At 30.8% G+C, this 19,569-nt stretch overlaps 1 protein-coding gene across 43 annotated transcripts in view; it reads left to right on the forward strand.

Annotated features, from left to right (window-relative positions):
* LOC144963211 (extended synaptotagmin-1-like) overlaps nucleotides 1–19,569 on the forward strand; it is a 113,782-nt gene that overhangs the window by 69,988 nt on the left and 24,225 nt on the right. For 10 of the 43 annotated variants that reach the window (XM_078897018.1, XM_078897015.1, XM_078897023.1 and 7 more), the window contains exons 17-25: nucleotides 109–188; nucleotides 8,246–8,300; nucleotides 9,448–9,510; nucleotides 10,130–10,272; nucleotides 10,849–10,935; nucleotides 11,712–11,795; nucleotides 13,317–13,367; nucleotides 16,199–16,312; nucleotides 18,678–18,817. In XM_078897018.1, coding sequence (XP_078753144.1) covers nucleotides 109–188; nucleotides 8,246–8,300; nucleotides 9,448–9,510; nucleotides 10,130–10,272; nucleotides 10,849–10,935; nucleotides 11,712–11,795; nucleotides 13,317–13,367; nucleotides 16,199–16,312; nucleotides 18,678–18,817 — 817 coding nt within the window. Of the gene's footprint in view, nucleotides 1–108; nucleotides 189–2,480; nucleotides 2,556–4,459; nucleotides 4,511–8,245; nucleotides 8,301–9,447; nucleotides 9,511–10,129; nucleotides 10,273–10,848; nucleotides 10,936–11,711; nucleotides 11,796–13,316; nucleotides 13,368–16,198; nucleotides 16,313–18,677; nucleotides 18,818–19,569 lie in introns of all 43 variants that reach the window. The other 33 variants (XM_078897011.1, XM_078897017.1, XM_078897014.1 and 30 more) reach the window with 5 other exon arrangements.

Genomic DNA, 19,569 nt, shown 5'->3' on the forward strand with positions numbered 1-19,569 from the left:
TAGAACTGTTTTTAATTTTTATATTTTTTGTTGCTTTTTTTTTTTGTGTGATGTGATTAATTACGATAATTAGTCTCAATGGTGAATTATATTATATCCAATGTCCAGAGAAATTCAGAGATGTGATGAAAGGCTACAAACCAGACAACTATTTGTACAGAGAGGACCTGATGTCACCGAGTTCTATTGTAAGTTGAACGATTAATCATCTGGGAGGGTTTTTTTATTTTTTATTCATTGTCCAATTCTGTTATTTGGTTTTTATCATTTTGTTATATAATGCACAAGTTGAGTTTACGATCCATTGCAATAAGGTTTTGGTGTTAAAGCAGTTTAAATGTTTTGTTTTATATTTATTTTGAATGATTTCTCTTATTTGGTTAATTTAATCGGTTTTGTGAAAATCAATTTTTAAAAATTGTTATTTTTTGTTGTTTTGGTCATCTGCTTAAAACTATTTAAATAACACTAATTATATAGTTTTATCAAGATTGAAGAATTTTTTTTTGGCAGTTTCATGATCTATACTTTGGAAAATTATTATGTAAAATACTGCTAACAAATGAAAAGATTCTTCATATTGAATTCACTTGATGTCTAGATTTTACTATCTATGTAAATAAAGCAATATTGGTTGATTAGAACTGTATTTTATTGTTAAAAAAAAAAAAGACTATTGAACTGTTCTTCTCTATTCTTTTGGCTTAATATTCTGCACGTGTGGTGGATTTTACCGCAAGCATTTTTCCTTCTCCAAAATACTCCGCTCCTGTGCTTGATTTCAGACAACTTGGGTGTATTTCCTCTTCCTGCTGGAAATCCCTGTGTGTCCATCTCTCGGTGTGTCCATTATAAATATCATTGGTTTATTTTATTCATTTCATATTACAGATTCCGGTGAGTTTTTGTCTAAGGTTATTTTTTTTTGGTCCATTTTCTTTGTCCAGCATGCTTTGAGAAGTATATTATTTGTAGTGATCTAAAGGGTAGTGATGAACACCAGCTCACGATAATAACAAACAGTCGTCGTTTTTGTATTGTAATCATGGGTGAAAGGAGAATGGTCTTGTTTTGTTTGTTGTGTTATGTGTTATCTTTACCTGTGTAAATAAGAGAGAGAGAGAGAGAGAGAGAGAGAGAGAGAGAGAGAGAGAGAGAGAGAGAAGAGAGAGAGGAGAGAGAGAGAGAGAGAGAGAGAGCATATATATATATATATATATATATATATATATATATATATATATATATATTTAGAGAGAGAGAGAGAGAGAGAGAGAGAGAGAGAGAGAGGGAGAGAGAGAGATTTGTCTCCATCCTGTTTTTCAATCTATCATCCTGTGCTTTAATAAAGTCTGTCTTGCATGCTTTTTAACCATTAGTCAACTAAGATTTAATGACAGTTTTAAAATTTACCTCTTACGCTGTACGACTCTCAAATGTTTAAACAATATTTAACAAAAGGCATTTTATAACATTATATCAGCCGTGATTTTAGAGCTTTTTAATCCTTTAAGCCTTTAAAAGTTTTTCAATAAGATGGAAGGGAAAAGCTTGATACACCAAAGAATTATTGTGACAATCATCAACTTGATAATCATAGGTTTTCCAGCTCGTAGAAATTGATTTTTCAAAACTTTATTTCTTTTATAACTATAAATACAGTATTATACACGTAAATAACATAGATGAATAGAAGTTGACAAATAAATGTAAAAAAAACAAAAACCCAAAAAACAGTCAAGGACAGCGAGAATCAATAAGTGATACTTTTTACTTCATTTTTAACGTGAAAATTTTCAAAGATATAAAGTAATACTTGGCAAATGGTTTCTTGAAACTCCACTGGCCTATGTTTCAAATAAAAACGCTTCAAATGCTTCTTTTCCAACCATTCATACTAAGTAATTAAAAAAACAACTTATGCTGAATAATATAATTATAATGAATAATAGTATTTGTTTTGATGGCTTCTCTTAGCTGTTGAATATTTTTTAAATTATGCCTTACACAGCCTTTAAGAAAACAAAAAGCCAAAACAACTTACACACTCAAACAAAAAAAAAACAAAAATAAAAACAAAAAAACTAACACACTCAAACACAATTCCTTTAATTTTAAAATTGATAGGAAAGCTTTTGTCACAACTATTTACAAGAAATAATTTGATTAAGCTTTTTTAAACCAATTTTCGCTCTTTTTCTTTTGTTCCGATTCACGTAAAACTTGAAATTTCAAGACTCTTGTCTTTTGTCATTCTCTGTGTTACTGTGCTTTATATAAGATGAGATTGAAAGGGATTAAATTATCACCATGTATTCATAAATAACCCATTCCTCAACCCTGCATAACGCCATCCATCCCCGCCCCCTTATATATCTTCGTTTTATTCTTATAACATCCATTCATTTTGGCCCCTATGATATTTCATTGTAACACTCACCATATATATCATATGTTCATACCAATCATATATCATAAAGGGACCCAGAGCGTTGATTAGTCCATATCTACATGGCCTGATTCGGTCAGTCTGGGATGACAATGATGTCCCTGAGGTATTGGCCATAGTAGACTTAAAGACAATGCTCGTCAGAATGTTATTTCACGCCTTACCATATGTTACAGTGAATGCCATAATCAGTTGGATGGTGAAAAGGTTTGAACTGAGATATTGCCAAGTTTAGTTAGAATGTCAATGTTTCTCCAAAATGAGTTCTTGTCATAAATGTCAATCTTCGGGAAATATCAAAGCTTAATTTCACTTCTAAATAATTTTTACAGCTAGTCAAGTTGAAAAAGTATGTAATTTGAGAAAAGTTGCTGGATACCTTTCCCATACATCTGACCATAACTTCATGAAAAATCACCAGTGTTGCTTCTAATAAAGATTAAAATGCTCTGGGGAGTATATTCTTTCGGAAAACGCAAAAATAAAAAAATTTGCAAATCCAAAATTTTTACCTTCCGACTGATGATGTCATGCACTGACACATATTAACTATATAGAAGCGTTTGGTAATTGTTATTGCAATTTAAAACTGTATTGAAAGCTACTTGGACTGTCTGTCTATTTATAAATGCCCTGCTAGCCTTTATAGCAATACATTAATTTGATGACCTTGGAAAAGTCCAAATATGGAATGTTTTCTTTAAAAAATAAAATAAAAGATACTTTCCCTCTTAAATAGATTAAAAAGATGTTTCGTAATTTTGCTTAGATTTCGAGGCAAAAGGTAGTAGGAAAAAATGTAATAAAATATTCCTATTTAAAGCTCATTTTCAGATATTGTAGGTGATTTTTTTTGTTTGTTGTTTTTGAAAAGAATGAAATTTAAAACGTGAATAAATGATTGACCCAGAAGAAGTGCAGTCAGCTTTGGAAAAATACTTCAATTAGGGTTTATTTTGACAACTAGTTAAATAAAGTGCTAGTAGTATCAGCGTATGGCTACACTTCCAAATTCATTTCATCAACCCAGCCTTGAAAGTCTTCCTCCACTTAAAAGGTCTCATTGGTAAGGTTTTAATAGTGGATGATTTGATTATTGATGAACAATTCACAAAGCAAGAACCTTTTTTTTTTTGACAAGGTCGCACTATATGAATCAGGAGAAAAATTGCAGTGATATGATTCGACTCATGCTTTCCACTGCATCTAAGCTACATAATACTTAATAAGAATTAGAATATATTACAAGAATCATTATCCATTGTAAAATTATTTTTGACATTGATTTGCCTTTTCATTTTATAAAACTTGATTCATCATTAAGTAATCTTTACTGACACTGTGTCTATAAATGTGAAATTCAAGACACCTATTAAGTGTTAAAATTTCTGAATGCAGTTTATTTTCATTTATTTATACATCTATTTTCTATATTTATTCATATCATTGACAACAAGGATTGTCATATAACGTTTTGGATGTAATGATTTTTGATTATTTGGTAAAAGTCATAGTTATTTTTATTTTTTTCAGAGACTATAGAGTTAATTCTTATTTTAGATTTCATTTTCATGGCTTTCTTGTTTAAAATAATTATGAAGGTTTAGAAAAATAAGTTTTGACTCAGTAAATAATAAATAAATGTTCAATTCAGGCAACATTTTTAGGATACAGACATCTGTATTTATGCCTTTTGAAATGTGAAACTGTATACTATTATTCATTGATAACTATACTTACACACTTATTACTAGATATTAATGCACATTTCTTTCTTCAATTGTTTCTCTCATTTCGTTTGCTTTTATTATTTGGTTGATTTCATCTCTAGGCTGACTGAATTAAAAAAAAAATGTTCACTTTACGTTTGCTAAGGGAGAGAATAAAGAAAAGAAAAGAAAAGAAAAGCATGAATTTCATAGATTTTTTTTTCTTTTCATTCTTTGATTGACTTATTATGAATGCTTCTTTGTCCTCTAAAATTTTCCACTTTCTTGAACACAATATCAGGCAAAAGCACGTATTCGCACTTCGGACGATGCTAAAGGAGACGGCACGGAGGTATTGGGAATAAGTGTAGATTTTAATTTCTATTTTAAATTTATTATTTATTGTTAAATGTCATTTTGGGATTTTATTACATTAAATATTATTTAGGCATGGATGTATTTGTATGTACCTGCTTTAATTTCTTGAGGGCATCGGACATTTGGTACACTTTATTTTATGATTTAATACCTAATTAGATATATGGGGCAGTTTGGCTCAGCAATACAGTCTTTTCTTCATACCCGAAAGGTACCGAGTTCGATCACTTGTAATGCTGTGTGGCCTTGAACAAGTCATCTCGCCCTGCTCAATTTACGGTACTGCAATGCGGCTGACGCCTGTATTATTCTATTCATCCCTTGGAATAGACCCTAGAGACAATTTTCCTCATAGAGATGAATAAAGGGAATTTATTTTTTATTTATTTTATTTATGTGTGTCCTTTGGTCTCTGTCCGGTGTATGTTGTCCAAATGCAGGGACTTGTGTCTAAACTCAAAATGATTCAATTTGATTTGAATCAGTAGGCTATGTTTGCTTTCACTGTGAAGAATGGATGTAGTTTTTGTTACTCAGTAGACTTCTCGTTACTTTTAGATTTGTGACCCACCCTTTTAATCTGGTATTATGTTGGAACGATCTAGAAAAAGAAATTTGATTTTATAAAACAAAATGAGTGGAATTATGGAATTAGAAAGTTTTAATTAATTGATTTATTCATTTATTTAGTTATTAATATTATTATATTAAAGTTATTTATTTTTAAAAAAATATTTTAAGTTTAAGAATTAAAATTCACTGTTTGGGATCGAGACACTTATATAAATGCATATTTTATAAGTTGGGCTAAGAAGTAAATTTCAAGCATCAGATTTACTCAAACAAAATACTGTCTTGTTACTATTTTATTTGGTTCTGGTGTACCGAGACATACTGCCAGGTGGAAGCGATGGGTTGCATGTTTTGTTTCATTTCTTTGTAATGGAGTTTAGAAGAATGCTTATAGTAGTTATTGAACTAGTCCAACTTTTTGTTGAGTCGAGGCCAGTGATACCATTAGCTGGACTTTAGTGATTGATAATATTACATAAAGTTAGATTTTGGTTACGTGTGTGACGTCATCTATCATCTATTATGGGTGTGGAAGCATCTTATAAATAGCTTGACTTCACTGAATCACAGCATTCTCCAAACTTTTTAGTGAGCTTTATGTATCTATTTGCTGTAATGTATCTTTCTCAGAAAATAATGTGGATGATTTCAATACTATTTTATGAAACCTCATTTTACTGTAAAATTGTTGTTGTTTTCTTCTCCCAAGCAAATATTATAGTTTGTCTTATATTGTTGATGTAATAATTTTTTTTCTGTCCCTCTCTCTCTCTCTCTCTCTCTCTCTCTCTCTCTCTCTCTCTCTCTCTCTCTCTCTCTCTCTCTCTCTCTCTCTCTGTCCCTTCCCCTCTCTTTATCTATCTATCTATCTATCTATCTATCTATCTATCTATCTATCGATCTATCTATCTATCTATCTATCTATCTATCTATCTATCTATCTATCTATCTATCTATCTATCTATCTATCTATCTATCTATCTATCTATCTATCTATCTATCTATAAATCTATCTATCTTTTTAATTATCTATTTATTTATTTATCTATGTATCCAACTATCCACCCATCTATCTATCTATCTATCATAATCATATATATATCTCTATCTATCTCACTATCAATTTATCTTAATATTATATCAGTCATTATTTACAATAATACGTTTTGTTGGTGTCATCTTTTTTCATAGTAAAATTTAGAAAGTAAATACCCCAGCTTTTACGTTTCAGATTGATAAAAATTGTCTCAGGACAAAAAATACAAAAGTTAAAAGGGTTCACCGATGCATGCGATATTTTAATGAAACCACTCTTGAAAGTGCTATAAAAACGTATGCATAGAATTTGATCGTTTTAATATCCATAAAAGCATGAAGTTCACTGTCTTTGTTGTATTAAGACGTGATTTATTTACTCTAATGTCGTGTTTTAACCATTAACAGCATGCAATATTTTCTCAAAAGTAGTAGTGTGGGTGAATCGCCTACAGTGTCTCTCAATGTCCAACCATAGCAGGGTCATGTCATGTGCTGATTTTACATCATACTTTGTATGAGAAATAGTATTATTGATAATAATAATCAGGATAAGGATAATATTGATAATGATAATAATTACAATAATAATAATAATAATAATAATAATAATAATAATAATAATAATAATAATAATAATAATAATAATGATAATGATAATGATAATGATAATAATATAATAATAATAATAATAATAATAATAATAATAATAATAATAATAGATAACAAAAATAATAGATAACAATAATAATAATGATAATAGTTATGATACAGGATTATTTACAAGAAGATTTTCTGTGCCAACACATAACTGTATTTATAAAAGACGTTAGATAAAAGTAGATAAAAAGTACCATGATTAAAGATCACAGTCATTTTTTCATTTCATTCATTCACTCATCTACTGATCAACCGACGGACTAATTGTTTAAAAATGATAAATTAATAAGGTTGTTCAGAAAGGGTTAATAATCTGTTCTCAGATTAAATGTGGCATCATGGTCTATGCGAGTCTCGGTGATTAAAGGCACTTAGGATAGCCTAAGGAAAATCTATCTTAGAATGTCACTGTTTATTTCAAAACCTTTATTTTTAAATCTAGTATTGGTGTCTTTATATCTATATATGAATATATTACTTTTCCTATCTGATCATACCGATTCTCTCCCTTTAATTTCCCTTTTTCTGCAGTAATTTTTTAAAAGAAGGGGGGGGGGGGGGGGGGGGGGGGGTGGACTTTCATTGGCAGGCCAGTGTTAATATACATTATTTCATATTAATGGGTTGTTACTGTTGGTTATGAGTTTATTGTGTGACCATTTTACATAAATATTTGAAAACAATTGTCCAAGGTAGTTATACATATATATATATATATATATATATATATATATATATATATATATATATATATATATATATATATATATATATATATATATATTTCATGTGGGGAACAAATATTAGGATTGCTTTATCGTAATTAAAATATCAGGATAAAATAAATTCATATTGATATACCATTTTGATCACAATTTTTGTGTGACCATCAAAATATTGATACATTATGTGGTCTAGTGGTTTGACATTCGCTTTCCAATATGGAAGGTACTTGGTTCGAGCCTCACTCAACACATAATTGAGTCCTTAGAAAAATCTCTTTGCTCACATTCTCTCACCATACTCAGGTGCAATATGAGTACCTGGCCGTTAACAGCATTGTGTCTGTCGGTAACAAATGGTTTTATCGCTTAACAGGCATCTTGTGTCGTTCTACATGTTAAGTGTGGCTGTTGGTCAGGGACCCTTTGTAAAGCGCTTTGAGCACCTTTAGTGGATATTGCACTATGTAAAAGCTCAAGTTTTTATCTTAACCTTTTATTATTGTATGGCAAAAGTTATTCTGAAATCATTTTAGTTTTAGAATGAAAAGTCAGTTGTATTGCATAGATTATGTGTTAGTGAATTTGAATTCGTCAAGAATTGTAAAGTTTTTGAAGTTCACATCCCTTTCTATTAAATCAATTCTTTTCTCAATCAGCATTTTAATTTTTACGATTATGGATGTGAATTAACATATATTTCTGTGATTGAATTTCAGGCTGGGTTACCGGGTCGAAGGTCAACGGCTGCTTATGTTGAAGGCCTTTTGTCAGGTTTGTTTTTCTTCATAAAAGTTTGTGTTAACATATAAAATGTGTAAAATGTGTGGTCTATTTTCTATGTAAATAATTTAAATTGCTATGTTTTTTATTTTTTATTGTATTTATTTATTTATTTTCTGAATGTAAAGCAGATAGAGCCTGTTGAAATCAGGTTAAGGGGCTATATAATGTCATTTATTGTTATTAATATGTCTTACAGTTGACAACAATGATTATGTATGCTTTTTGATAGACCTACAATAGCCATTATTGATTTTAAAAAGATGAAAAGGTCTTCTTTAGAAAGCTCGTGGTTTCATTTCAAATAGTAGCCCTTCAGAGCCATTAGGTCCAAGGAACTGAAGTTTAATATAATGTTTTCTGAATGCCAGTCTATTGCAAAGTGCAGTCTATGAATATTGGACCAAGTTACCTAATCTCTGGGTGGACAGGAAACGGTGTATAAAATGCCTGCCTCCCTAGGGGCGTACGATCTAAGTGTTAAATTGCAACTCTGTAACCTAATTTAGGTCATACTGTGAGTTCAAAACGATAACAGTAACAGCAACAGCAACAGTGACAGACTTAATTTCAAATACTGTCTATTTACCTGATTTGTCTTTGTCAGAATGTTACAAGGTAATTTAGAGTTATCGTATATATGACGTTGTCTTTGTACATGATCCAGATCTGCAGCTAGATTTTACAACGATATAAAATCTGTTTTTAAAACCTTCCTTACATCAATGTTCTATAATAAGATTCATTTTTGTAAAAGTTCATGTACAATGATCATCAGTGACGCAATATTATTGATTATCAAATCTAGTCTGAGGAAGGCTTTTAAAAAAAATCCATTGAATTTATATCTCAGTTGGTAGAGCACTCAATTCACACGCAGAGGGACTGATCCCAGGTGAAATTGAGATTATTTCAAACACCCCTTCCCATCTGTCCATGCTGTAGTGATTGGATAGCTGGTGTAAAGTACTTTTTGATAGCTTAGCATCCTATCCAAAGAGTAGCAAGAAATTGCTATTGTTCGTTTCTTACTGTAGAAACTGGGGTAAACTCCAGCTCCACTGACCCAACGTCCCTGAAGGACCACTTCATCGAAGTTTTCTAATATGTTTTTTAAAAATTACTATTTTAATCACAGATAAAGTTATAGTGGAGCTGACAATTCTTCAAGGAAAGGACATGATGGCGATGGACAGAAATGGTAAAATTATTTATCTCCCAACTACTCCTATTGCAATGATATATTTCTGAGATAATAAATTGCATATTTGTGACTATCTTTAAAATTAGATAAAAAATAGATAAGACAACAGAGTTTTTATTTACCATTTTATGTAATTTATTATGTATTATTACCAAGGGGCCGTGTTGCACAGCTATATAACCTTTTCCTTGTAACTTGAAGGCACTGATTTTGACACACATCTCATTAGAGTGCTTTTCTTACAAGGATCCAAAACAGTTCTTTACACTCAAATGAATATATCCCTTTAAAACGGTCCACAAGCCAAAAGCAACACAATAGGATGAGACATGACATGATGCCTGTTAGGCGATATTACAATTTTTTCAGATAGAGACAACACTCTTTTTTACCAAATACTCATTTCACACCTGAGTACAGTGAGAGAATCTGAGAAAAGAGGCTTTCCAAGGACTCAACTAAGTGCCGCTCAAACGGAGCTCGAATCCTGAACCTTCTGGTCCGAATGGGAGTGTGTGTCATGCCACAAGACCACATAGCGGTACAGTTTAATGCAGTTTAATTTTACTCCAATACAATAGTTACTGATGTTTGATTTTTTTTCATATTGTTGTAGGATACAGTGATCCTTTCTGTGTGGTCAGTCTGAGCGGCAAGAAGATTTACACAACGGCTGTCAAGAAAAAGACTCTTTTCCCAAAATGGAATGAAACGTTCACCACAGACATTTGCCTCAGTGATGATCCAACATTAATCATTGTAATTGTTTTCTTCTTTGATGAAACTATTGAAATCTTTACTATGAATTATTCTAAAATTTTCTTTACTGTCCTTAATAGTAAATATCGATGATAATCTTTGAATAATTTGATAATCCAGCAATATTAGCTCTGTTGACCAATTTGAGAAATTGATCGACAAAGAATTGAATTCATTAAGATATGAATGTGATTAATGTTTGTCGTAATCAAAAGTGAATATGATTTATTCATATTTTTTTAATGTCATGCCATGCACAATAACAAAAGTGAAGTAAGTAGGAAAGTGCCAGAAGACAATAGAAAATAAAAACCTTGCGGCAGCGATGGGGGCTCAATGCATAAGGCATTGAAAGGAGATATTATTTTTTCTTAGTCTTCTAGAAGATAAGATAAATTATGACTATTATGTACTCATATTTCTTCAGTAAAAAAGTAGATTTCAATCGTCTCTCCAACGTTTAACTATATAAAATCTTTATTCACAAGGGGACTGGTGTTTCTATTGCTTTTTAAAAATATTCACAATGGACTAAATAATACTCATATTTATACATTTTCCTATTTTTTTTCCCAGAATGTTTATGACAAAGATGTCATATCGAATGATTTCATGGGCAAACTCAATCTCACCGTTGAGCAGCTCAAAGAACTTTCCATTAAGGTAACTTTTTATTTCACAGAGTTACTGAAGCTTTCTTTATGATAAAAAATATAATTAAGAATCCAGATTCAGGGATGTTTTATAGAAAATAAATTGTTGATGAAGCAATCAAGCTGAATGAATCCATACATGGCCAGTCTGATTATTTTCTTTCAAATCATCCTTTTCCTTGACAATGATGTCTCAGAAAACCCAATGTTCTATGATGATGTCATACTTCTTCTTTTCTTTTTCTACTTTTTTTTTTTCTTCTCTTTTTCCCTGTGGGGGCAAAGTGGCCGAGTGGTTAAAGCATTGCACTGTGACACAGAAGGTCCCAGGTTCAGGCAAGATTATTAACCCCCAATATTCTCTCTTGGACATAATGGGTGATTCCTGTTGACGTCAGACACCCGTTTGATGGATTTTCTCTTTTCCTTCATGGCATGCCTAGGTGACGATATCTTATGATGTTGTGGCGAATGGGCGTAATTTTAAAATAAATTTCTCCCCATCCATCTTGCACGCATGCATGCCTGCTGTTTTGGTCACGAGAGGAGATAGAAAGGGAGCGCTACTCTGTTCAACGTCATTCACCTCCTGACTCACGTTGAGAGCACACAGTATACCATTTTTGTGATAAACTATTATTATCAAACACTGTCAGCAAAATTGTATGAAAAAAACCTAAACAAACAAGAAACTAGAAGATTTCAATTTAAATTCTCAAATATACCCAAGATCATAATGTTTTGTTTGCCTCAACTGATAACAGTTTAATTCTATATTTTTATCAGGGCATTTCTGACTGGTTCACATTAGACAGGGCAAAGACAGGTAAAATACAACTGAAATGCCACGTCATTGCCAAAGATACTCTTGTAAGTTGGGTTTTTTTTTTTTTGTTTGCTTATTTTGTTATCTAAAAATAAAATTATTTTGCTTTCTTAATAAGTCCCTATATATAATAACGGAGTGTTAATTTTAACAAGATAACTCCAGTGGATGTTATTCTGAATTGTTTAATGATTGTTTTGTCATTATGGATTTTTCTTCAGAAGTTTGCTGATTGTAAGTTTGTTTGGTTTTTATTTTTCAATCTGATAAATTTCTGCAGCGGACATGTATCTCTTTCTGTACTTCTCCTTACATTTTGAAAGAGAAACATTTTGAGCGCAATACAAATGATTTCTTTGAGCCTTACCTCTGATATCATCACAGGCTCTCAATTTTTGAATGTATACAATATGCAATACTACATAGTGTCATCAAGATTAAACGATTTATTGTTTGAAAGGCCTATTCTCAAATAGGGATGCATTGCGTTGTAAAGAATAGTTGAACTACAATCCATTTTTCAGACTTTATAGGTGGAAATACTATTTTGTTTTGTTTTATTTAATTGAATAATAGATTTTATTTATAAATGTATTTATAAATGTATTTATTTATTTTATTTTTATCTATTTTTAAAGAAATGTATTGCATGATGAAATAAAATACAATATAAACGAATTTTGACAATATCATTCAAGGAAATCCATAAAACCTCACTATTTTTTTCTGAATCTTATTATGTGATAAGCCTCTACTTTTGACTCTCTTGATAATACATTTGATTTCTGTCTAACACACTATACCATACAACACACATGTATACCATCCTTAATGATTTGTCTTATTTCTCTCAAGACAACACACATATAATACCATCCATAACAATTTGTTTCATTTCTTTCTAGACACTACACATTATCCCTTCCTTAATATAATTCGTTTTATTTCTCTCTAGACAAAACTCATAACACCATCCCTATTGATATGTCTTATTTCTCACAATACAACACGCAGTATACTGTCTTTTAATATGAATGCTACTGTATTGGCCATTTTATTTCATCTTTGATTTACACAATTGTGTACATTCTATTATTGAACACATAGCTCATTAATCTATTCTTGGTAAATACAGCGTCAATTTAAAAAAAATACTTATTTATTAATTTTTTTTTGGTATATTGTTTGGGGTGGGGGAGGGGTCTTTCTTTTGTATTTATCCCACAAAATTCGTGATTGTAAGAATTATAACATCTAAATTTAATATCTTCACTTCTGCAAATAATCATACTTGAAATATAGAATTTATATTCTACATTTGAAATCTTACTTCGAATGTAAAATTCTGAGATGTGAAAATTTACAAGGGTTTCTTGCATTCAGTTAATAGATATAGCCACAAAGACATTTTATATATACCTTATATAAGCCAATTTCTGATACAAATACCTACCATTCATAAAATGACAACCAGAGACACAAACTTATTAATTAACTTAAGTTTGTTTGTATTTGTCTGTCCCAAAAAAGTATATTTTATTGTTTTCGTAATCAAATTATGACAGAGGTCCATGAGTCAGGAGAGTAATGACGAAGTATTTGACGCGGATACTGAGGTATTTATTTATTTTGTGCTGATTGATCCATTTTTGCTATGGCTGTTTGTAATATCTGCTTTTGTTTCTGTGAACTTTTAGGAATGCTAGTTAAATTATCTCTCGCGAAAGAAATATCTAATTTATTGCTTAATTGGTATATTATAGTCAATGGAATTTCCAGATTTAAAACTTTAAATTTTAGCAACATTGCAGATTTGACGATAAAATTAGTATACTTTGTCTTATCTCCTTATTTTAAATGTATCATATGCATCCCTATTCTTCTTCCTACTATTGCAATTATACCTTCTATTTTGTCCGTTATTTGTATTACTTTTTTTTAAATATTTTTTTTTACTGTTTTCCAAAAGTGGGTTTTTGCTCATGGTCTTAGCTCTTTTTCTTCTCACCATTTATGTTTCAAAACAGTTTTTAAAATAATGAAGGACAAGATTCTAGTCACAGGACACATCGTGCTTCTTTTTCAATGGAATGTTGTTTCACAGTGCAAAATCAGACTCTAATTTCGTAACAGAGTTTAGTTAAGCAAATACTCGTAAATTTAATATGAATAAATTTCCATTGCTTTTTCACATGACTGTCACAATATTAAACTAGATAGTTATGTTATCCGTTGTGAAAGAGTGAAGGATTTGTTTGTTTGTTTTTGTTCTTTTTTTTTTTTTTACAAATCAGTGGTTGTTACTTGCTTATCCGATGAAGTAACCAATTATGGTTTGGTCTCGTACCACTGCAAAATAAATTATTAGAAGTTTGTCCCTAGTTAGCAAAACGAACTGTTTTTCAACTTTGTTGATGATGATTAAAGAGATTTGTTTTTTTTTTTGAGAGTTAACGGAAAGTGTCCAAGTTTTGAAAAGGGAGTTGAGTTGCTATTTTAATTTGCTTGATAATCAGCATGAAGTACTTTCACCAAACTTTGTATTATTACTAAGTTTTTCATGGTAATATTATTTGTACCACATAATTAATGTTTCAACAGTTTGGCATTTTTAACCATTATTGGAATCTTATCTCACTTTAAATTTTACGCCATTCAATCCATTTTCCCCTGCTTTTTCATTATCTGGATAAAAGGGCTAAAAAGATAAGACACCCATTATCTCTGTCCTGAATTTGAACACTACCTGCTTTCCTCATATTTAAAAAAAACTATTTTGGCCCAATCCATTGTAATAATTTTGAACATCATTGTCATGAATTATCAGTGTCATTCTTATAAAATTTCTATTTGTTTAGATTATTTAGTGTGCGTTTTAAATTTAATTTATTGTCATATTTCAGAATTATTTTAAAAAGAAAACAACTTAAAACTCGACACAATAAGTTTTTGTTATCCGAAACATAAAGAGTAGTGTTAGAAATACAGAGAAAAATCCTTCATAGCTTCACTTCTCATTAAATTCTCAAATGTACAAGTATGTTAGACTGTATAGTGTGGTCATAATATTATAATCTAAAGTTTAATTCAAAGTATTTTCAGTTTTTGTCTCTCTCTCTAAGATTTCGGTATTTTTATATTGTCGGATTTCCTCTTTTATTTTGCATGGAATGCATGTCGTTATTTTCATTGCATTGAAAATTCTGAAGGAAACCTTTTTTTTCAGTAACACAATTTTCAAATCATTCATGGATCTGATAGTGTTATTTCTTCAGTTATAAAAACAAGTATCATAATAATGCCAATTACTTTTTTTTAATGGCAAGAGTATTTGATATCTTTTTTCAATGAAAACCAGTTCAACCAAAAACTGTGTAATCAAAGCGATGACAAACTAGTGAATACAATACAAGATGTCGGTATTATTTTTAAAAATAAATCGACGAAACTAAAATAGCTTCCAATTTGTTATTAACATGGCCAGACATTTTTTTAAAGTGATTGTAAAGACCACAGGCTGAACTATTGCTTTACCCAAGGCTAATTCATTAGCATTAAATTTGAAAAAAATATGACTCAATTCCCATGCAACATGAATGTTAATTATACTTAATGACGCAGAGATAGTATGATTTTTTAAAAACCTAATAACACAGTGAAGATAGTAGGAATGTTTTTACTTAATGATACAGAGAAGATAGTTATTATAAACTAATCAGTTACCGTACTTTGCTGAAAGCAAAATGTTACAAAACTGACATAGGTAGCTAAGCTTTGAACATTGATTAAAACGGTTTTCACTGTATATCTGAAATCTGTACATTGTTCATAACTTTCTAAATGGTATTCTGCTTTATAAACATCCTATTCGGTTCAGATCTATCTTTTCAAGAAACAAAGTTAAGGTACATCTTTAATAAATCTAGATTGAACAAATCAGCAAAGAAAACTTTTCAATGTTTGTTTTTTTTGACAAATTGGAAAAGAAAACTATTCATTGTATTATTTTTTTTTGGAACAAATTGGAAAAGACAACTATTCAATGTATTTTTTCTTTTGGAACAATTGGAAAAGAAAATTATTCAATGTATTTTTTTTGGAACAAATTGGAAAAGAAAACTATTCATTGTATTTTTTTTTTTTTTGGAACAAATTGGAAAAGACAACTATTCAATGTATTTTTTCTTTTGGAACAATTGGAAAAGAAAATTATTCAATGTATTTTTTTTGGAACAAATTGGAAAAGAAAACTATTCAATGTATTTTTTCTTTTGGAACAATTGGAAAAGAAAACTATTCATTGTATTTTTTTTTTTCACAAATTGGAAAAGAAAATTATTCAATGTATTGTTTTTGGAACAAATTGGAAAAGAAAATTATTCAATGTATTGTTTTTGGAACAAATTGGAAAAGAAAACTTTTCAATGCTTTCCATATGTACACAAAGCACACAAGCACAGATATGGTAGAAAAGTCTCGTGCATCAACCCCTAGAACTAACACCAGCACTTCAGCTGCACGGACAACAAACAAGTATGCAACTTTACCGACGCGATTCAAGGTAATCCGAGCACAAATGGGTCAGGTGCATGTTGTTGTTTTATTTGTTTTGTTTTAAGTTTCTTTGGGTTTTTTTTTTTTGCATGGTTTTTATTGGGAATGAAAACACATTATTTCTAAAGGTTATTTTCCCTTGGTTAGAAATTATTAGAATATTGGTGTTGTATATTAATAAAGTGGTTTTATTTATTTGTTTTTAAAAATATTTTCTTTGATTTCATTTTTAACTATGTGGTGAGAGTTATAACTATTTATTGAACAAATGGTGCGCAAGGCAATCTTAATTAATAATATATTAATACATTTTTTTTTCGAAATGTCAGCTTGATTTCTAACATGATAAAAGTGGAATGTCTGTTTGGGGGGTAAGGTATTTTATCCTATGGTCAATATTATACACTTTCTGAGCAGACGGGTAATTGAAGAAAAGATTATTGAATTTTGATTATTTGACTTATATCTCGATGGCCATTTAACGATGGCCATTTATCGTGGATAAATGGAAATTAGTAGATAAAAATTTCATTGTCGCATCTTACTTTTTAAAAAAAATTTCATTGGCTGTTTTTTGGTTAGGGGGGATTGGTGAGTGGAGTAGTATATGCATATAGCTACACCTCCAAATTCATTTCGTCAACCCATCTTCGAAAGTCTTCCTCCATCCTAAGAACTGTTTCATAGCCACCTTCAAGTTTAGTTACTGGACAGGCGAGTGGATAAGTCATTGTACTTAAACCTGGAAGACTCAGGTCTTAGCCTCACTGTCAGCATCTTGTCAAGAAACTTAATCCTGATTACTCATTTTATACCTGTATATTGCAACTGATGTATAAGTTATCTTGGTCTTCTTTGGAGACAGACGCAAAAAAAAAAAAAAAAAAAAAAAAAAAAAAAAAAATAATAAAAAAAAAAAAAAAAAAAAAAAAATCCCCTGATGATGGATTAAGGAATTCTTTCTTTAATTATCCTTATTGTTTTGATCACCTGATATTCAGATTGATCAACCAAGATGACACGATCACTGGTCAATAACTTCTACAGCCATATTTATTGCTTATATTAATTCTATGAAAGTATTCATTAATCGTCCAATATTGCTTACCCCATATTGTAATCTTTGCCTTTTTATTACCTACTCGTATTTTTATACTCATTGCTAGTCGTTCATTGGAACCATTTATCAGCATGACTGACAAAATGTATTCTTGGTATGATTTTTATACTCTGCTGTTTTTTTCTGGGATCAAAGAGTTGACCAACTTGAAACATTGGGGACATAAGATTGTGACCTACAGATATATAGCGCCTATCAAACCAGCCTTTTTAAAAAATTGGTTTGCGATTGGATATGAATGCTGAGTTTCCCTTTTCAAGCCTTTAAAATTGAGATTCAAGTTTACTATGACCAGATTAAACAGTAACTTCTCGCATTGTTTACCTGAATATTAACACATACTTGATAATTTCTGGGAATCCTAATCACTCAGTTGGTAAAGCACTCGTTCAAACACAAAGAGACTAAAATCACTCCCAGTTGCAGATTTTTCTGACCACCCACCCCCCCGAGTACCTAACTATGATGAGGAAGCTGAGTCTCTTAGATCGAGTGAAAAGTACTTTGCGAAAGACTGGCATCTTATCAAGAGGGTAGCTAGCAATTGCTATTTTCACACACTATAGAAACTTGGATAATATCAGCTCCATGGACCTAATGGCTCTGAAGGACTACTTTTTACATTGCCATTACTGCTTTCATTGTGAAATAGTTAGGTCTTTGATTCATTTAATGAATGGATTGATTATAGCGATTTAGGCTCACTGTTTAAGTTATACGCATAGGTGGCATGGACATTGTAAAAAACAATTAAAGAGCATTTCTCAGTATTAAATAACTGTAGAGGCAGAGGCTGTTCTCAGTATTGACTACAAAATAATGATACAATTTAAGATATCACAAAATTTTGTATTTTTGATTAACAGGGATTTATAATCTTTTAAATTCACACTTTTTATTACTATACATACATTGTTAAATAAGGCCTTTTTTTAATTGCATAATAGTCTATTATTTTATTTATACATTGCTTATGTAAAAGAAGTTAATTTCGCTCTGAACAAGGCTAGGTAAAGGTATATGTTTTGAATTTCCTTTTAGTTTTTCTTTTTTTTTTTTCGAAATACCAAAATATTTTTTATATGTTCATTTAATTTGTTTTGTAACAGTAGAAAAGAAAAACATTGCTTGTAAAGTCATGAATGAAATATAGTTAGACATATCAGTATGATTATACCATTTGTTTTTGAATGAAATATAGATCAGTGCAATTCTACCATATTAACTATTTGATATATATCATCTTGATTAGAAACAATCCCTGCGTCGTTCAAATTCCAATCTGGACCAAGAATTTGGGGGAACACCTAACGGGGACCACACATCTCAGAATGCTGGATTTACAAGGACTCCTCAGTCTAGAAGATCTTTTCTGGGAAAACACTCCGAATCGTGAGTAGTAGTCAGCCAATAATAGGATAGAAAAGTCTAGATGTCAAACCGTCTACTCGTTTGGTTCCTAAATCTTTGGGAGTGTGTCTGTAACCAGTTCCTTAGGAGTACTAATAATGAATAGGTTACATAAAGGTGGCATAACTATTTCAGTAGCAGGATGTATAGACAGATTCTTAGGATTATAGGACATAAAAGAGCAAGGATGGATGATCTTTATTAACGACCAGCATATTTTTAGACTAGAAAATAAGATGCCAACACTCTGATACCAGAAGATCAATTACACAAGGTAAGTATCCAGTCCACCAGAAGAGTGGTTTTACACTTCCAATGAAATAGGAACCATTTTTTTTTACATCAATTTTTTCTTCCCTATTATAAATCGAATAGCTGAGCAATCCATTGTCTTGTTTTATTACAAAGTCAAGTGTTGTCGGACAAAGTCTTTTAACCTCCCATGGTTGGCGAGGAGATCACTGTCGCTATGTCTTTTATCCCCTCATATTTCCTTTTCTAGGCTGTTTTCTGTCTTTGTCTTGGAATTAGATTACTTGGTTTTGTCCTGGTCCTGGCCGGAGTCCATATTTTTTTTATGCCTATTAGGCAATATCACAATTTCTTCTGACAGAGTCAATGCTGTTTAAAGGCCAATACCTCATTTTACACCTGAGTATGGTGAAAGAATGTGAGCTGGGTGGGGATCCTGACCTCCCATAGCAGGCAGGGAGGTACATACTGTGTCTTCTATC

Source organism: Berghia stephanieae, chromosome 1 (assembly GCF_034508935.2).
Source record: "Berghia stephanieae isolate SIO BIC M18660-M18661 chromosome 1, UCSD_Bste_1.3, whole genome shotgun sequence".
Classification (NCBI taxonomy): Eukaryota; Metazoa; Mollusca; class Gastropoda; order Nudibranchia; family Aeolidiidae; genus Berghia; species Berghia stephanieae.